Below are 21,797 nucleotides of genomic sequence, written 5' to 3' on the forward strand. Positions count from 1 at the left end.
GCGTGTTGTGCGGGCTGAAAAACCCGGAATAATTCACTGGCAAATCTCTCACCCCAAGATGGCTAACTACAGGACTTTTAGAAATTTATTCGATCGTCAATGGGAACTGAGACTATACCTCGGCACACACGAGTGACAGACAGCGATGTATCGTACTGTCGTACTGACAAAGCTGCTTCGGAGGAGTTAGACAGCTTGTCGCGTGTTCGGCTCTACATGCTAATGTCATATGACGTCACTATACACGTCCATTATTATTAACCCCTCTGACCGTGTGGTCATCCCGGAGTATAAACAGAAATTTTATTTATTTATTAATTGCTGGAGTTGCAAACGCCTCTGGCCTTACACGGCCATCTAGAGGATAAACAGGAAAGAATAAGATTATTTTATCGGTGTACTGTTGAAATCGTTGCGAAATCATTTTCGCACTGCAAAGCTCCCATTGTTAACAATCAGACTGTTAACCAGGCTATTAATGTTTGTCAGATTAAAGGTAATTTTCTTTGTGAGTGGACTGACGAGCGTATTTCGCGAGAACTTTTTTTTTGGCAGACGACCAACTACTGTAGTATAATTAAAAGTAGTAAGAGCTGGCAGTTGTTTAGTAATTAGGAGTCGGTGGTGACGTAGCAGATTCACATCGCAGGGAACCGTATAATGGGGTATCCCGAATACATGAGGTTCTTGAGGTTCTTTTGTGCAAAGTCGTACTGCGCCCCCTGCCTCCAAAATAAATAAATAAGCTATTTTAATAATATTTCTTACCGATCAATAAACACATAAAATATATTTTGTAACATTTTACAACAACAAAAGGTCTTTTATCAAAATGTTTATCATTCTGTTTCTTATGATAATGTAATGAGCTGGTAACTTTATACCGTAGTAATGTTTATAGTAAAGTACAAATAAAAGCTCATAATCATTCTTGGTTTTAATTTTTAAAATTTGTAAACACTCCGGATGCCGCTCCCCGCCCCCCCTCCACAATTGTGTGGTAAACACAACCGCGTTCGGGTGTGCCCGCATAGCTTCACTAGCATCTTAAAAATATGTAATTGTATCGCAATATAAAATATACTAAGTTCGGCTTAGAAGTAAGACTACACATTCTTTTTTCAAGGGTGTTTCGATCAGTTATACTGTCTGTCTCCATGATTTTCCTCTACCACTGATCCTGGGTAATGCTGGAATCAGAAAATTTTACGAAACAATACAATGCAACTGCCTTAAGCAGTTACATTGAATCGGTAACATTTTCTAGCAGAGAATGTCTGCATCGGGTATAAAAATATTATTTTTAAACATTTGTTATTTCATATATAAGAAAAAAAATTCACGCACACCCTAACCACGCATATTAGGATTAAAACAAGATATATTAAAGTACAAAAGGTCGGTGATTCAGATTTTTCATATTTTGTTGAAAGCGAAGTTCAGTTCAGTGCAGCATCTGTCATTATATGCCGAACTCCTTCCACAGAAGCTCGAGCAAAGGTTATTTGTTATCTACTACTCACTGGAGGAGTCAATTAACTACAGAAGAATAGGGTCACACGAAAGCTAGTTTACATTGAAAAATTCCGAAACATTGTTAGAGTGAACATAAGCAATAAATAAACCCAGAAAATACAGATCCGGCTACTCTTAAAAAGATGATATAGCATACCATTTTCGCAGAACAAGCCATGAAAAAGAAAGAACGGAGAAAGGAGAATAATTAATTGGCACTGGAAGATAGCCTATCACAAACTGCTGACAACGATAAGTAACTCCCACTGGTCAATGAAATCCAAACAACAACAGGTTAAAAAAATCGTGAATTAACTATAATATATGAAATAGCTTGAGTTATACTTTTTTACTGACAGCAAAATTCTCTTTAGGAAGACGCATAAACTTGTTTTCTATTATTATAAACCTCTTCCACGTTTATTTCTTTATGAACTCGGAAGAGAGAGAGTTGCTTTCACGTGATTGAGGCGTTTCTACTGTCACGTGGTGGGTTTTGTTTAAAAGTTGCTGAACGCACACAATGCTCTTGTTATCAGCTGTTGGAGAATTGAAACTTCTTATGAGTGAAATTCAAAGATGCATCTGACATTTAGATGCTAATAGTATCTATTATGTTCGTTATCTTTCGTTTGAGATTAGTTACTTGTGTAAATAGCTCCTATCTTTAATCTTATTGAACTGTCAGGTCGGGGTCAATTGTCAAAGCATTGTTCCACTGCGAAAGAAAGAACGAGGGGATGTGGACGTTGCAACGGGATCGAATACCGCAAATGTAAAACCAGTGTAGAGGAATTTGGAGTTGGAATCGCTCATTCCAGCTGATTAGCGTTCAGCACAGACGACGCGCAAAGTAGTTTATTGTATTATTTTTTGTGTGTGTGTATGTCCACTGACTGGACCTTAGTTCGTTACGGGTATGGCCTTGTCTCCAGTAGCTAAAACAGGAATAATAATATTAGTTGGACTTCTTCTTTCCCTTGTCGGGTTGTTGTTCTCTCTCCTTTTCCCTCGCATTCTGAGGTGGCGTATTCAAGAGGTAACTGTATATATTTTTAAAATGCTATGCAGTACTTGCATCTCCAATGATGCTTTTATTTATTTTTTTAAACAGAGCTGTCAGTAGTACATGAGACGTTAATTTTCGCCATACTATGATTAGATAAACTATTTGAAGTCTTAATTTTTTGTTATTGATATTTTTTTTTTTTTTTTTTTTTTGCGGGGGTATCGAGTAATCATAACGTACGTTAATTGAAAGTAACATTTTGCAAATGTGCATAAAGTGTTTTTTTTTTTTTTTTTTTTATTTATTGTGAACTAGAGCCGTGGTTCGTATCGTTACTTTGACTGTGACATCAATAAGAGAGTACATATTCGTGCTTCATAATATAAACTAATATGGAGTGGGGGGAAAAAATAGCAAAACTCAGAACGCAATATTGTACAAAAAGTATAAAGTACTACAGCGTATGCCTTATATGATATGCATGCCTAATAATCACGAACAGAAACTTGTTATCCAACTTAATGCTTTTCTTATCTTGAACTTATTTACAATTAACTTCTTTCCTCTCTCCATTTCCTGTAGTAATAACGACTAATTTTGGCTCATATCTTTCGGCTCGTTTAGTCAATCAGTCTAGGTTTCAGACCATGAAATGACTATTCCGTATTCCTAGAAAGAAATCTGTTTTCATTTCGTGCGCACACTAAAGATTTATTTATTTTTTTCTTTTGCACTTCCTCTGATGCATAGATTGAAACACTTTAAACGGCTTTTGAATAAGGACAACCAAACCTTATTCATGCTTCTCTTTTGAAATAAAAACAATTCGTGTACCGAGGGCAATACCCCTTTGTTCAGATCGATCTCTATCAACACATACGCGTTTTATTTAGAGTCGCAATTAATTTAGCTAGCTCGACAATGACAAATCTATAATAAAAAACACTTCCAAACTTTATCATTTATTGGCTAATTTTACCTCTCCCAAAATTAATACACTCTTGATAGTTCTTCCCGATAGCAACTTTTAGTAATAAAAGTCATTGTAATTACTTTTACAATATTGTAGCAATAAATAACACTAGTTTCACTGTTTACACACATTAATTTTATATATATATCTTAGCTACCCATGAAGTGGAAACCTTAGCATTGACGCTGAGCTACTCCAAATTTAATTAGAACATATTTACTACTCAGTCTTGATGACAAAATAAATACGAACCTGCTGAGCAAATGCAGAATTTTATTAAATAACTTTAATAAAAGTGGTATTAAATCATGTAAAAACTACCAATATTCAAGAATTAAAATAAAACATATATAAAGGGAATTGGTATCTCTTATTTTGTAAATTATATACTGTAATGTAACTTGGATATGAACATTTGGGTGAATGAATAAAGTATATGATTTAATGGATAGTCTTTTGTTTTCTTCTTTTTTTTTTATTATATAGTTTAGGTGAGTTGTGTTATAAATAAGGTTGAGGAACTGTCCTAGATATATTATCCTGATACTTTTTTAAGTATTACATATGTTAATGTTCCTCAATAAGTACAGGGAGAAAAAAGCATCTGTGTTAGGTTTATAGATGCACAGGACTCTTAGGAAATGAATTAGCTGATAGTGCAGATACATTGGTCACATCACTATATAAGTAATGAGGAAATACCAGTACAAAAATCTGTTTCGATCATATGAGGAGAGTGCACAATGCACTGACAGCAGAACTGGCATATCAAAAAGAAATGGTGTATAAAAGGAGTACAAAACTATGGTTCTCAAGTTTTCACATTCATCATGAGGAGGAGTTCATGTTTATTTGCCAAAGATAGAAGAACCAACTCAGTGTGTGGTAGACATAATACTCAAATCACCACTTTCATTTGACAACTTTTAAAAATAGAACACTTAACAGATTTGGATCAGTGCTCTGGAACTATGTTCACAGCATGTGGCCACCCTCTCTGCATGTCTAATTCAGTGTATGTGCTTTGGAAAATATAGTGGGAATGTTATACAACTTATAAATATAAGTTGTATAGCAACCAAAATTACAAACTGAAAGGACAAGGGAGATCAAACAAAATTCACTCTTTATCTAAGGTATATGTTTAAATAAATGCAATAATAAATTGTTACTGTATGCTGAAGAGTCATTCATATATATAAGCTTATCTCAATTTTTCTTGCCTTTAAAATATATATGCTGGGTGATCGGCACCTCCATAGGCAGGTGGGAAGGAGCAGCAGTGCATAACACACGCTTCTTGATTAGACTGGGGTTAGAGCCCATCACCACCAAATACGGAGGATGCGGAAAGGTCAGGGAATGGCCACCGCATATTCTCAGAGCAATATGGCTTTAGTTGCTAATGCTCCTAAAAACCAAATAACAAACAAACAGCTGGGTGATCAGTTTAATGTTGGGTGACCAATTCTTTTACTTCTGTGGATATTTTGATGTATGTTCACTCACTTCTCATATTTGTGAGGGTACTATACACTTTATCACTGAGAAAAATTCTGCAAAAAAAAAAAAAAAATGACCACGCAGAATTTTTTTTTTTTTTTTTTTTTTTTTATTACTGTTAATACATCTACAGTTTGTAAATGCAGAGTAATAATTCTCAGGTTATTTTCCACTGCTGACCATTTTAACCAGTCTTTGAACAGACCTGGTATTATTCCCATATAGTGTAAGCTTCTAAACATCACTGATTTTCCAATAATGTGTATTATCAATAATAAGTGGATATATTAATAATAAACTTATTAATATTTCCACATTATTTATAACTATTCAATTTTTTATTTAAATTCTTGTTGGATAAGTAATTGGAGTATAACTTTTACTCATAGTAAAACGATAGTGCTTGCTTCTGTATCATAATGAATAACATTCATTTTGTAGATAAATTGGTGCTCATAAAAATTGTTTTTCATTTGACCACCGTGATAAGTAATCAAATATTTATTCATAAGCTTTTACCAGTTTATTGGAGAGCTGGCTATGGTATCACAAGATAGCATTTGGGCAAAAAGTTCTGCAAACTTAAGACTACAATCGTGCTATAAACACACAGCCTATACTTGTGGGATGATATGAAAAGTAACCATTTAACCTGCATTTTACCACTATTGGAATAAGTTAGTTAATACATCTCCGGTACTACAGTTTGTAAATGCAGGGTAATAATTCTCAGATTATTTTCCACTGCTGACCAATTAGCATTAGTAGAGGCATATGATGCAAGAAAGCAAGCTTATGCAGCATCAGCCAAAAAAAAAAAAAAAAAAACCCCTTCCACTTCGCCCCTCCGTTCTGAGCCTTAAATTTATTTAGACTATCAACTTCCGCAAGAAGGGATGGAAGTCTGTTCCACCAAACAACTACCCGCTGGCTAAAGGCAAATTTCCACACATCTATCCTACATCTGTCTTTCCTCAATTTGAATTTATGCCCTCTCAGGTGATTATTCTGAGCAAGAGGCAGTATCCCATCAGCATTGAGCATGCTCAACCCATTCAAGGCTTTGTACACCTCTATCAGATCACCTTGCCGGTGCCTAGTCTCCAGACACTGTAATTTGCAAAACTTAAGCCTTTCTTCGTAAGAGCAACCCTTCGTTCCGTTCACTAACCTTGTTGCCCTTCTCTGTACTCGTTCCAGCAGCTCTACATCCTTCTTGAAATGAGGCCTCTAGACCTGTATACAGTACTCAAGGTGCGGCCTGACCATTGCCTTATACAAGGGAATAATCACCTCCCTATCCCTGCTAGAAAAATTCCTGTATATCATTGATAAGACACCATGAGCTACTCTTGCAGCCCGTCTGCACTGCTCAGAGAACTTCATATCTGCCTGCACAATTACCCCATTTTAACCAGTCTTTGAACAGACTTAGTATTATTCCCATATAGTGTAAGCAAATCCTATTCTTTTGCTGCAGCAGGCCACAAAAAAGAAAAGAAAACCACCTTATGTGTTTCACTCTTTGTGTAGGTACACGTCCAGCTGACCTTTAAATTTCTCCAAGCTATGAGCCTCAGCTTTCAGTGAAGGTAACTTATTCCAGTAATTTTCAACTTTCTCACTAGGAGAAAACTTTCCACAATCACATCCCATATCTCTTCCCTTGTAAGTTGAATTTATTGGCCCATAGTGTTAGTATAATTTTAACTATGAATATTTTACCTTTGTTCATTTTACTCTTCCTCCTTAGAGCATTATAGATTTCAATAAGATCCCTCTAAGAGCTCTAGTTACCAAACTCTGTAGCCTGTCACATTAGGATATAGCCTGCCATATTAGTCTTTCCTTGTACACATGCCCTTTTGCTGATTTCACCAAATGTATTGCCTGTCTTTGGATGTTTTCAAACAGCTCTATCTTTTTTTTTTAGATGTGATCTCCATATTAGAATGCAGTATCATAGTCAAGTATGAGGGTGCATTTGATGCATCATGGTTCAAGCCTGAGTGACTGTCACATACAGTTAATGATTGTATTCACTGTCAAAGTGATCAATTGTAAATTCTTCTGACATAGTGGTTGTACCAGAGTATAAACAGACATTTATTTTACTTTAAGTGCGGTGTTGGCATTCTTATACAATGGGATTATGATTTGCCTATCGTTAGAAGCAAAAGTTTGATAAATCATTAATGGGACGCTATGGGCTCTCCTTATGTCTGTCTGTCTGAACTGCATGTAGAACTTCACATCTGCCTGGATCGGCGCCTCCGTAGCCAGGTGGGAAGGAGCAGCAGTGCGTAGCACACGCTTCTTGATTAGACCGGGGTTCGAGCCCGTCACCACCAAATACGGAGGATGCGGAAAGGTCAGGGAATGACCACCGCACCGGAGCAATATGGCCTTAGTTGCTAATGCTCCTAAAAACCAAACAACAACAACTGCCTGGATCGTAATCCCCCAAATCTCTCTCCTCTACTGACTTTAATTCAACTACTCTGAGTGTATATGTTTTGTGTTATTTTCCCAAAGTGTTAAAACCTTGCATTTTTCAGTATTAAAACATAGCTGCCTATCCAAGTCATTCAGGAGTGTGCTTGACACTGGTAATAACCACTCTCTTGAACTTATCTGTAAATTTTTCCATCATGCCTTGTACTCTTTGTCAATGTCCTTTAAGAAAATCAGAAGCAATTGGAATCTAATCAATGATCCTTAAGGGACACCACTTCTAACATTAGCCTAATCTGAAGAGTAACCATTAATCACAACCTGCTGTCAACTACTGCAGATGGATTGATCGATTAAAGCCATCCTGCAATCCATCTAAGGATCTTGCTTGTGATACTGATGTGTTCTAGCTTGTATAGTAACCTCTTGTGTGGGAGAGGAATCAACTGTGCTGCTAAAGTGCACATAAACTATGAGAATTAATTTCTATATGCAACTCGTACAGAAATTTGGGAAGTAAGCATTAACCACATGAGGAAATGATTAGAAGGTGATGTCTGCAGAGCTTTGGAAACTAAACGCTTTAGGTAAGATTTTTATTGAAATTTATAAGGCCCTGCAATGGATTAGTAAAATGAATGAGGAAGGAATATTCTCATTGGTGAGTGAAGCAAAGGGCACATCTATAAAACCTTAAGGAGTAATATCACAAGCCCACAACAAACTGCCTGAAATCTGACTGCCAAAAATGGCTGACCAAATTAGTTAAACAAGATTACCCCCCCCCCCCCCTTACAAAATTGCCATGTTTCCCTTCAGAGTACCATTTCTATTTATATGTCCTAGTACTGCATTCTTAAATCATTGCCTCCTTTGTTTTTCCTATCACTGAAGATTAACTGATTGGTCTGTAGTTACTCAATTTATTCTTAGAACCCTCTATGAATTGATGAAGTTTGATCAAAAAGTTTGGGGACTGAAATAATATTTGGTAAATGATAAAGCTTACTGGCTACTCAGATGGATCGCCTCTGAAGTGGGTCTCCTTGATACTGTATACACTGATTTCATCAATTCTACAACTTCTGGAAGCATTCCTGATAAGCCTTCCTTGGAATTGCTAATATGAGTAGCTCCTGTGCAGCATTCTGAATAATTCCTCAGTTGTTGCAAATCTGACATTTTAAGGGAACTTTAAGTTAGGGGAAACAAAAAAAAAAATCAGATGCTAAATCCAGTGAGTATGGATGATGGGATCACAGTGATAGAATGCTTCTCAAGAAGTTCTTGAATGGAAATCACTGAGTTTGCAGGGACATTGTCATGATGTAGACAGCACTTTTCAGCCATTTTCTCCAAACAGCATCACACAGTTTCCATACAACTGTTTTGTAGAATTCCTGGTTTTTAGTGTTCTTTGTTTGACCACACAAGATAAATTCATATTGAACAATGCCCTGTAATCAAAAAATATAAGCACGATTTTCACGTTTGATCAAGACTATCATTCTTGTAATGTGGTTTTTTTTTTTTTTTTTTGGCCTTTGTTTCCATGTTATAGCCATACACTTACGATTCATCACCAGTGATAATGGAAAAAACAGTGTGGTTCAGCAGCAGCATATTGAGGGAGATCCTACCATGCAAGAATTTGCTGTTCCATATGATCATCAATTAGGATGCAAGGCACAAACTTGGCTGAAAAGTATTGCATTCCCAAATCTTGTGTTAAAATTAATTAACATGTTCCATAAAAAATACCAGTTCCACTAGCAACTTTGCAGACAGTTAAATGTCAATCACTTCTGTTCAGATCACAGGCCATTGAATTATTGGTTTTCAAAATTTAAGGGTAGCCAGAGCAAGGATTATCTTTTGACACTCAAGCAGCCAGTCTTTAAACTTTACTGAGCAAAAGTTTTTCAAACAGCACATAGCATCTTCTCTGAAAGCTGTTTTTAACATTTCATGAGTTATACCGTTTCCTAATTTGAAACAAAATTTGATACAAATACGCTATTTAGTAAAACTGTTCATTTTAAAATGCAATGAACCACGTAAAATGCCTTCTATTTAGGGCTTGCTAATTCAGAGTAATTGCAGATAAACTGATAAAATGTGTACTATGTCTAGATGACTCTAGAACATAGTACAATGCCACAGTTTTAAGATAATTATAATCAGTCCCCAAACCTTTTGATACACTTTGTATATTAGCACTTCTATAGACCAAAAGAGTTTACTCCAAGTGCAATAATGCCACCATAATCATTTTTAATGGTTAAATGCACTTTCTCACTGCTTATCTGAAAATTACTGGCACACTCATAATTATTTTGGTAGATTCCACTCTCAAAATTACTTTTAAATTCAGTATTACTAAGTTCATACTTCTCAGCTCCAACTGCAGTTTTTCCATGCTGTGAAAGGTCTTTTATCTGTAAAGCCCAATCAAAGCACTTCTTCAATTCAACAGCAACATCAAGTTTTGAAACTTTTTGTAGATGTTACTTTAAAATCTAAATTGCTTTTGTAAATTATGTAAATGAAAGATAACACAGAACTAAATTACAAAATGTAATTTAGTTCTGTTTATACTCCAGTATGACCGTGTAAAATCAGAGGAGTTTGCAACTACTAATTTTCTTACAGAAATACTATCATTAACCATATTTAGCAGTCACTAGTTTGAACCATGGTCAATTCAAATGCATGTACTACTGCACCCCCACTAACTACTCGGCTACATCAGGTCTAGTACTGAATGCCCAAATCTAGGTGGCTGTCTATTTTAGGAGTACAGGTTTAATTTATAATTGTTGCAATTATAAATTAAATAATTAATTTATAATTGTTTTTCACAACCACTAATAAAGATATTACAGATAGTTTATGACCTCATATCTTTTATTGTACTACGAGGAATTACAAGCTAAACTGATGTAGTCTCAATGCATATAAATTAATAGTGAGAAAAGAGTCGCTGCTTTTTTATTTATTGTTGTATGTAATTTGGCTGCTTTTTTTTTTTTTTTTTTTAATTGGAATTCATTTCAAAGAAATAGGAAAGTCAGAATCTTTTGAGTGAAAAATATAAATTTTTACTGTTCTTTTCTTTTCTCAAATAATTTTATTTAAGTATATACTGATTTTATGTAAACTTGAATGTATGGGATTCATTTTATTTTTTTTTAAATTTATGTAGATGTAAATTTGGGTTTTGAATTTTATGTTTCTCTTTTTATGTGTGATCAGAAAGATATACAGTACATTCTTTTTATGGCTCATCATAAATAATATGAATAAAGAAAATTATCTGAATCTCTAGATTTAAGTAATTTTTACAATACTACTTTTCTGTAGAGTGTAATTTTGTCACCAGTAGCTGAGCTTTATGAACATTGGAAGGAAGTTCCTATACCAATTTATACCAGAATCTACTTTTTCAATGTTACTAATCCAGAAGAAGTACAAACTTATCATCAGAAGCCTCTTTTGAAAGAAGTTGGACCATATACATTCAGGTAAATCCTAATTTTTTTTTGTATGTGTAAAATTACTTGGTAACAGTCAACAAGGTCTTGTAGTTAGTCCTATGACTAATTTTTACTAAGCTGCTAGTAAAAATTTGTCACAGCTAAATGAGAAGAGCAGTTTACAAAAAATAAGTTACAAGTAGATATTCTGACTTTGTAGTAATAGTAGCAGCCATATAGTGCAAGGAAGTCACAGGCTTTTGCTGCACTAGCTGGTTAAAAAAAATAAATAAAAAAAATAAGGGAAAAAAAAAGTAGATAAGAAAATACAAATTATTTGCTTCCCTCCTCACATAGGTAACTATCCAGTTCACATCTTTGAATTTATTCAAACTGTCAGCTTCAATTATCTGTGAAGGCAACCTGTTCCAGCAATCAACAACTTGCTGGTTAAAAGAAAACTTCCTACAATCCTGTCTAAACCTCTTTCCCTGAAATTTGAATTTATGCCCCAGAGTTCTGGAATTCTCTATAACAGTGAAAATTCCACTTTTGTTCATTTTATTAACCCTTCTCAAAGCCTTTATAAACCTCAATCGGTTCACCTGTGAGGTGTCTGGTTGCTAGGCTCCACAACACATATACAGTCTTTCCTCTGTTGTTGATCCCACCATGTGAGTTGGGCATTTTTGGACCCTTTCAGGTAGCTCAATGTTTCTTTTCAGTTCAAGTCTCCATACTTGAACACAGTATTCTAAATGTGGTCTTACAATTGCCTTATACAGTTGGACTATGACTTTCATATATTTACAGGACAATGTTTGATAAATCATCAATAGGACACCATGGGCTTTTCTGGCTGTCTGTTTACACTGCTTAGAAAACTTATATCTGCCTGTATTATAACCCCTGTATCCCTTTCTTCCGCCACTGTTTTTAATTCAGTTCCACCAAGTGTATAATTTATTTTGAGGTTGCTTTCCCCCAAGTGTAAGACCATTCATTTTGCTGCATTAAAACAAAGCTTCCAATTTTCTGACCGTTTTTGCAGCCTGTTCAAGTCATCATAAAGAAGCACTGCTTGGTACTGATCATTACCTACTTGTAAAATGCCTTCTATTTTACCAATCTTTACATCTTTTGTAAATTTTGACATCAAGCCTTCTATCCCATCGTCTGTGTAGTTTATGAAAATCAGAAACAACAGTGGTCTACAAACCGATCCTTGGAGACCCCACTTCTGACTTTACACCAATTGAAAAATATCCATTAATCACTGCCTACTGCCCTGCAGCCACCCAGCAATCTGTCTTAGAATTTTTACGGTAATCCCAACATGTTCCAGCTTATATAATAACCTCTCATGAGGAACTGAGTCAAATGCTTTGCTAAAATCCAAATAAACTGTGTTGAAACTCCCTATATCTAGCTCGTAACTAAAAATGTCAAAATAGCTTACTAAGTTAATTAAACATGATTTTCTCTCGACAAAACCATGTTGTGTATTATTCAAGATGCCATGTCTATCTAAATATCCATGGACTGCACTCTTAATCATTGTTTCTAAGATTTTCTATACCACTGGAGTCAGACCAACTGGTCTGTAGTTGCCAACTTTGCTCTTAGAACCTTTATGTATGGGTGACACGTTGGCACTTCTCCAATCCAAAGGAATCTCTCCCAGGTCCAAAGATGCCCTCATAATTAACTTCAGTGGTTCAATACAGGCCCTGGTGACCCCCCTCAAAATTATTGGGTATATGCCATGAACTGCAGGCACCTCACTTGTGTGGGCAGCCCTGCTTCGGGTGGCACCTTCTTGTTTGGGCTTGCTTGCTTCAAAGTGCCATCTTGTTTCCCCTCATTCTTTCAGGGCGACGCCCTTTTTTCGTCTAATCGCTCTAACTTACAATCTCTTAGGACAAAATCCTTGCCCTCAGTCCTCAGGGGCTGTATAACCTCTGGGACTGCAGCAATTGGATTTGTGTTGTGATTAAAGATCGAATGATCACAGGGTGTTAACTCGATCTCCCGCAATAACTCCTCCTGGTTTGTACTTGTTTATGCTGGTGTATCAGAATACGGGCAGCGAGCATGAGACTTAATGTAACACATAACAACATTTATTATAACAAAGAAAACAGGGGTACATAACACTTACATTCTGTGTGGGTAATTTGTATAAGTTGTGACATACAGGTGTTAATTCTATACAATAATATCAAAGGTGTGAGTAGAGTGGTAAAGCAGTACATTTAACCCTTCATGGAAATCCTGTATTTCATCCTGCAAAATAAACTCTTCAATTCTTACCTTTTTGTCATACACTATATTGTTTTGAGCCGAATGACTAGAATGCTCATAACTGCCTTTAATATTTGACATATTTTAAGGTCAAAAGGAATGTTAGGGTAGATGAATTTTGTGCCCTGTTGTTGTCGCTTGATCCTTTCTTCATCATCGTTTGAAAACCAGCGCTTGATCATCCTGTACTCTGTGGGCATTTGACTTTCTTGAGGGAGGTAAGTTCAGGTACTTATGAAAGCGTTATAGTCGTTTAACCTATATTGTGTTAACACGTAGTTCATGAGGATCAGGAAAGAAGCATTGAAAATGTTAACGGTTGGTTTTAGTTTTCAAGCTTTACATTCACACGAATAAAATAATGTCTTACCAGTTATGTTTCTTGCTCCTGATGTTCAGTTAAACAGCCTCCTTTGTTCAAACAGGATCTTGGCGGGGTTCTCTGCCATCTGAATCCTTTTTTGTATGATGGTCATGCTTCTTCTTCTCTCCCTTCGTTCTTACTTGATCTTGTCTTTGTTTCTCCCTGCTCCGTTCGCTTGTGGACTAGCTGTTCATCTGCCAAAAGCTAACTCCCATCTGCCCCTTTTTGGGCCCCCACTACTCTTATATACCCCGCACCTTTGCTCTACTTTCCCCCACCAGATTCTCCTATCATTGGCTATGTTAAAATAAAAGGATTGTTCGCTTCCCGCAGATGGTAATAAAGGAAGTCGTAAAAATGGAAGAAAACTGTTCTTTCGGTTATTTGAGCTTATGTCATAGCCACGAGGCGACCCAAAGAGGGCATCTTCCTCCGATGTGACCATTTTTGGTAACGGTCCCACAGTTCTATGTGGGCTTCGCTATGACCATAAACATCTTTTTATTTGCTGTTGTTGACATGGGAACCAAAGATCTTGCTGTCCCTTCCACCCACGTCATTAATCCCTATTAAAAGCGAATGCAAGATTCTGGTGGTTATGGCAATTCTTGCCTTCTCATTGGCTCTTTCACATTTTCTCCCAAATAATTCTGATTTCGCCTTCTCCCCGGTCGGATGCACGGCAGCCCGTGTCCGCAATTGAGGGACAGGAGAAATTTCTGCTGAATGCTGAAGCATTTGTACTCGTTCCCTACACTCATGGGTTTGTCTTTTCTCTTGCTTAATTATCATGCATTCCAATCGAATATGGTTTTGACAATTTAGCCTAAATATCCTAAATATCAGTTTTATTGATAGAATAGATGATTAGATTTGCTCGATCGTCGTGGGCTGAGAATTTCTCAGTCTCACACTTGCCTTTATGCTCTAAAATTTTTCTAATAAACAGCCATCTGCAATTTCAAAATCACTAATTTTGACTCTGCCTCACTTGCACAGCTTCTTCTCTGCATGAAGGGTCTTTCTTCAGTAAGGATAGATGCAAAGTACCTGTTCAGTTCATCTGCAACATCAATTGGGTTGTCTAAGACTTTCCCACACCCAGTGTACAAGGGTGCAATCTGATATGCTTTTTTATTCTTTGTATTCATAAAACATTCCTTGTCCCCATTATTTGCTCTCTTAGCCAGTGCTTTCTCTTATGCAACCCTGGCCTCTCTAACCTTATCTGTAGTACTATTAAATCAACTTGTAGCTGTTGTAGGCTTCAGTACTTTTCATCGCTCTGTAACTTTTCCATGCTATTTTTTTTTTTTTTTTCTGCTCTATTTGACTGGCCAGTTCTGCATTCATTCATTTCAACATTCTCCTTCTCCCCCAGCAGTATTTTCTTAATGGCACGTATGAATTCGTGGCTTCTATGATTTTTGTTTTAATGGTATTCTATAATTCATGTATTTGCCATCACTCTGCAATCTGTCCAATTAATATATGCCATATAGCACCTTAAACTGACAGTCTCCTCTTCTGAAATTAAAACCTATGCTTTTAACTTTAAGTACTTCAACATTTTTCTTCATCTCCCAACTGACAACTGTGTGATCTCTACCTGCCAATGGCTCTTGTATTTTAAGCCCTGTGATGTCATCTAATGCACGAGTAATGATGAGGTCAAGAATATTCTCACCCGAGTATTATCTCTGACATGCTGGTACAAATAATAACCATCTAGTTTATTTAGAAAAATTTGTCCCCAAGGTGAGTTTCCCCTACTACTTATTTCACTCAATCTGGAGCAGATTGAAGTTTCCCACAATAAGACAATCACGCTTGCCTTCCCATTCCATTTGCATGTAAAGACTCTCGTCATACTCTTCACAATCTTCTTGTCTGTAGATTACTCCAGCTCTCATTATACTTTTGCTTCCAACTAACACACCATGCAGATTCTGTGCTGGCAGACATAACGTCAGACTCAGCAAATGCTCTTTACACACTCGGGCTCCTTTTGAAAAGAAGCATGACCCCCCCCCCCGTCTATCATTTACACATGCTATAGCAGAGCTCGTGATCTCCAATTTCCAGGTGGCACCACGTTTCCGTTAACCCTGTTATATCAGCATTAATTGTCCTAACCAGGAGTTCAGATTCGGTCATTTTATTGATGATACTCCTGACATTACTGTGGCTACAGTAACATAAACACAGTAATGTTAAAACTAAGTATTCTTCTATAGTTTACTACCCGAATGCACCCCATGAACTTATTTAAGCTTGTTACCCTATTAGCTTTAGTTGAGGCATATGATACAAGAAAGCAAGCTTATCCCTTTCTTCTGATGCAAGAAAGTAAGCATCAGTCAAAAAAAAAAAAAAAAAAAAACCTTCCCATTTCACAAATCTGGTCACTCCAAATGTTTGTTAGTTCAGCCTTAAATTTATTTAAGCTATTGAGCTTTGCTATTCGAACTTGAGTGCTATTAACTTCCACAACAACAGATGGAAGTCTGTTTCAACTAGCTGCTAGCTAAAGGCAAACTTCTGCACATCTATTCTACAACTGTCTTTCCTCAATTTGAATCTATACCCCCTCAGGTTCTTAATCTGAGCAAGTGTAAGTATCCCATCAGCATTGAGCCTGCTTAAACCATTCAAAGCCTTATACATCTCGATCAGATCACCTTGCAGGTGCCTAGTCTCCAGATGCTGCAGCTTGCTTGCTTGCAGAACTTAAGCCTCTCACCAATCTTGTTGCCCTTCTCTGTATTTATTCTAGCAACTTTACATGCATTAGCAAAGGCACATGATTCAAGAAAGCAGGCTTATATAGCATCAGCCAAAAAAAAAAACCCCTTATTTTGCCCATCCACTCACTCCAAATGTTTGTCAAGTTCTGCCTTGAATCTGTTTAAGCTATAAACTTCTACAATGACAGATGGAAGTTTGTTCCAGCAATCAACCACCCACTGGCTAAAGGCAAACTTCCACACATCTGTCCTACAACCATCTTTCTTCAACTTGAATTTATGCCCTCTGAGGCGATTATTCTGAGCAAGAGGAAGAATCCCATCAGCACTGAGCATGCTCAAACCATTCAAGGCTTTATACACCTCAATCAGATCACCTTGCAGACCTAGTCTCCAGACAATGTAATTTGCAAAATTTAAGCCTTTCTTCATAAGAGCAACCCTTTGTTCCATTCACTAATCTTGTTTACTCTCCATACTCATTCCAACAGCTCTACATCATTCTTAAAATGAGGCCTCCAGACCTGTATACAGTACTCAAGGTGTGGCCTGACCATTGCCTTATACAAGGGGATAATCACCTCCTTATCCCTGCTAGAAAACTTCCTGTATATCATTGACAAGACACTATGAGCTACTCTTGTAGGCCTTTTACACTGCTCAGAATACTTCATATCTGCCTGCACAATTACCCCCAGGTCCTTTTCGTTCTCTACCACTGTCAGTGTAGTACTACAGAGTTGATATGTTACTCTGGGGTTACTGCTTACCATATGTAGTACTTTACATTTGTCAATGTTAAATTTCATTTGCCACCTCTCAGCCCATCTGCTCAACTTTTCTAGATCCTGTTACAGCAGCGTACTGTCATTTGTGTCATTAACAACCCTGCCAACCTTCGTATCGTCTGCAAACTTGGACATTAAGCCTGATATACCATCAGTATCATTTATAAATACAGAAAATAATGGACCCAACACTGAACCCTGAGAGACTCCATTAATAACATTAGTCCACGAAGAGCAGTGTCCATTGATTACCACTCTGTCTTCTCCCACTCATAGCAGTAATTTGTCTCCAATGCTACACTGCTCCAATTTGTGCAGCAGTCTTCCATGTGCAACAGTATTTAAAGGGCTTTCTAAGATCCAAATATATGATATCATAGTTATTCTTTGCATCCAGTTCCTTTGTGGCTACATCATAGTATCCAATCTAATTGGTCAGACAAGACTTCCCCTTAATAAACCCATGCTGTGTCCGAGCTATAACTGAAGTCTTATCTAGATGATCCTGCAATGCTTCTTTAACCAGTGCCTCGATTAATTTTCCTGGAACAGAAATTAAACTAACAGGTCTGCAATTACCTGTCTCTCTTTGATTGTACTTTGTGGATTGGGGTCACATTTGCACATCTCCAGTCCAGGGAAGCTCTCATAATTATGGCTAAGGGTTTGCTTACTTTCTTTGCCACCTCCAGACCTGTATGTAAACAGTACTCAAGGTGTGGCCTGACCATTGCCTTATACAGGGGATAACCACCTGCTTATCCCTGCTAGCATAATTCCTATATATTATTGACAAGACACCATGACCTTCTCTAGCAGCCAATCTACTCTGCTCAGAGAACTTCATATTTGACTGTACAATTACCCCCAGGTGTGTTTTTCATTCTTCACTTCCCTGAGTGCAGTACCACACAATTGGTACATTTCTCTTGGATTACTGCTACTCATATGCAGTACTCTGAATTTTTCAATGTTAAATTTCAGTTGCACCTCTCAGCCCATGTGCCTAACTTTTCTAGATCCTTTTGCAGTAGCATACTGTCTTTACTATCATTAACAACCCTGCAAACTTGGACACTAAGCCTGATAAACCTTCATCGATATCATTGATAAATACACAAAACAACAATGGGCCCAGCACTGAACCCTGTGGGACTCCACTAATAACATTAGTCCACGTAGAGCAGTGTCCATTTATTGCCACCCTCTGTCATCTCCCATTCAACCATCCCTTTATCCATTGTAGCAAATTGCCCTTAATGCCACACCACTCCAGTTTGTTCAGCAGTCTTGAGGGCGCAACAGTATCAAAATTTTACTCATTCAGTTTGTCAGCTATCTGAGCAGGATCATCAACAGTCTCAATATCAAGTGGATCGAAAGCTTTCCTGAAATCAAAGTATATGATATCAAAATTTATTTCTTGCATCCAGTTCCTTTGTGACCACATCGTAGTATTCAATCAAATTGGTCAGACAAGACCACCCCTTAACAAACCTATGCTGTGTCTGAACTATTACTGCATTCTTGTCTAGGTGATCCTGCAATGCTTCTTTAAGTTACTCTGGGGTGACTCCATTATTTTCCTGGAACAGAAGCTTAACTAATAGGTTTATAATTATTTGTGTCACCCTTTGAACTCCCTTTGTGAATTGAGGATACATTTGCACATCTCCAGTCCATGGGGACCTCCACTGAATCTAAGGATGCTCTCATAATTATGACTAAGTGTTTGCTTACTTCCCTCGATGCCTCCTTCAATATAACTAGATAGATTCTATCCACCCCAGGTGCCTTTTTTACATTTAACTTCAACAATTTCTCCTTCACTTTGCTCTTAGTTATTACAAAATCATTTAGCTCCCTGTTAGAGTTTAGTATACTTCTGTCCTCCCGTTTCCTTACAGAATTCCTCATGTGTGAGTAGATGCAAAATACTCATTCAGTTTGTCAGCTATTTGAGCAGGATCATCAACAGTCTCAATATCGAGTGGACCAATCAGATTAATCCCCTTTCTGTTTTTAACATCATCAATTGATCCCACTGTATATAATTTAAAAACTGTCTGAGACCACTGCAGTCATATTTACAAAAGCAAAAACCCTTCCCTTTGCCCTTAATGGTAGTTACATCTTTAAGTAAATCCCACATCAGTACACTGTGATCACTGTCACCTAGTGGTTCCTTTATCTGCAAATTCTTAATGCATGAATAATCACTGCTGATAATCAGATCAAGTGTATTACTCCCTCTGGTTGCCCCTCAAACATGTTGCTGTAGAAAACAATCCTCCAATAAATTCACAAAAGTCTCTTGCTGGCATGTGAGTGACGAACCCACAAGTTCCAGTCAACATCTGGAAAGTTAAAATTCCCCATTACAGGACATTGTGATTTACTGGCCCATTTGATTTCTCTGCACAACTGTTTATTGTACTCATCAGAGTCATTAGGTCTATAACATACTCTTACTCTCATTTTCCCTTTCCCAGTGCTTGTGTCACACCAAACTGACTCAACATTGCACTGTCCATCCACGTCAACTGGATGCACTCCTTAGATTTTATGTTTCTTAACCAACAGCATAACCCCTCCCCCTTTCCTACCCTGTCTATCCTTTCTGTACACTACTTCACAAATTCCAATTCTGCACTGCTTATATCTGTGTGACACCATGTCTCTGATATCCCAACAATATCTGCCTTTGATGTCTTGACCAGCACTTCAAATTCATCACGTCCGCTCATTTGAAACAGGCTACAATCAGAACGTCTTGTCATCGCTTGTTGTGGTAACAAACAAGAATTCATATTATGGAAGTAATCACACTTTAATCAAAAATCATTAGCAGCACATTGAGTTTATCAAAAATTACATGCTGTTTATGCATTTCAGTATTTGTTGTCAGGTAATAGCTCTTAAGCTATGGTTACATCTAGATATACGAATCAGAACTTGTATTTGCATAAATTATGCAACTTCTACAAATGTGTGAGGTATGTTGTGTATTCGGTGATGCCAAAGAAGAGACTTTAAAGGCTAAGGGAAACTGTTAATGGGGAGGGGGATACAGGTCTTTGGTAAGATTCAGATTAAGGATATTGATCAAGGTTATACTTGAGTCTTCTTGAGAGTACTTTTTTGTGATACCTCATAATTCCATGTACAGCAAAAGCAAGGATAGTTAGTAATCACCCATCTGGAAAAAGCTCATGCAACCATCACTCAAATGTGCGATGGTTGCATTACATTACTTTTCAAAAAAAGTAATGTAATGCATCTATCTATTCACTCAGTAGTTAAGCAATTGTGAATCAAGGTGTGCAATAGTACACTTAGCCTAGTCTTAACAAGCTGCCTATACCTTTTTACTTGAACCAACAAATACCTGTTTTCATGCCTCTGTATCTCTGAACATGAAAAAGCCAGATTTAAAATCTTGGATTTCTGAAAGAATTTACTCTTGAGACAAAATATACCAAATTATTTCTTATGGATGAACCACTTTCCTTCCATAGAATCTCAAAGATGCAGTTTTTGCTGTCTGATTGACTGACTGACTGACTCATCAATATTCTAACACATTTCTGATTAAGTTAGAGAGAGACGTTAAATTTGGTTATAGGATAACCTATAAAAAATAAAAACTGGCTAAGAATTTGGAATGAAGAATTGAAACAAACAATCAATGAGAAAAAAAAAGATCTACATCTACACATAAAATATAAAAAGCTTAGAGCAGAAGTCAGAAAACTAACCAGAAGAATCCAACGAGATGACTGGGATAAATTTGTTAAATCTTTAGAACATGATATTACGGGCCCACAGAGAAGAGGTTTTAAAATTTTTAAGAAATTACAACTAGACACAAATGATCAAATAAAAACCAACTCCATCTCCGAAGCAGAATGGAAGCAACACTATTCCAAACTATGGTATAACCCAGGCACTAGGGAATTGGAAGATGAATCTGTGGTAACCAAATATGAAGAAAATATAACAATGGAAGAACTAGAGTTAATATTACAAAAACTGAAAAAGCCCAGGCATAGACAATTTGAATGTAGAACTATTTAAATATGGGGGCACCTTACTAAAAAAAAAACGCACTACTAAAATTATTTAATATCATATGGCATAAGCAACAGATACCCAAAGATTGGGAAACAGGAATAGTAATCAATTTACACAAAAAAGGCTCCAGAAATAACCTTAACAACGACAGAGGGATAACACTGCTGTCAACTGCTGCAAAGCTATACTCTAATATACTAAAGAATAAACTTAATAAATACAGTGAATAATTCTTAGAAGAAGAACATTGTGGGTTCAGAAAAGGGAGAAGCACAATAGATGCCATTTTCTCACTACAACAAATTTTGGAGAAAAGAAGAGAATTCAATCTACCAACATTTCTGCTGTTTATTGATTACGAAAAAGCATATGACAATATAAACCGGAAAAAACTTTGGCAGATTCTACTTGAAGAAAATATCCCAACTCAACTCCGGAAAGTGATCTAAAGCCTATATAAAAACTCAAAAGTCTGTATAAAATATTCTAACAGCCAACTATCAGACACAATTAACACCAATAAAGGAGTCAAACAAGAATGTGGACTATCACCAAATTTATTCAATATCTACATCAATAAAATTCTTAAA

The 21,797-nt window shown here is 36.7% G+C and overlaps 1 protein-coding gene across 1 annotated transcript in view; it reads left to right on the top strand.

The window, feature by feature from the left end:
• The first annotated feature begins 2,120 nt into the window (after window positions 1–2,120).
• Window positions 2,121–21,797, top strand: part of LOC150090719 (scavenger receptor class B member 1-like) — a 93,134-nt gene continuing 73,457 nt past the window's right edge. Inside the window, exons 1-2 of the mRNA XM_090379646.1 lie at window positions 2,121–2,554; window positions 10,818–10,978. Of these exons, the coding sequence (XP_090235772.1) occupies window positions 2,435–2,554; window positions 10,818–10,978 (281 nt within the window). The 5' untranslated portion in view covers window positions 2,121–2,434. The remainder of the gene's footprint in view (window positions 2,555–10,817; window positions 10,979–21,797) is intronic.

The sequence above is a fragment of the Mastigoproctus giganteus genome, chromosome 1 (genome assembly GCF_048544385.1).
Source record: "Mastigoproctus giganteus isolate SK-2022 chromosome 1, ASM4854438v1, whole genome shotgun sequence".
NCBI lineage: Eukaryota > Metazoa > Arthropoda > Arachnida > Uropygi > Thelyphonidae > Mastigoproctus > Mastigoproctus giganteus.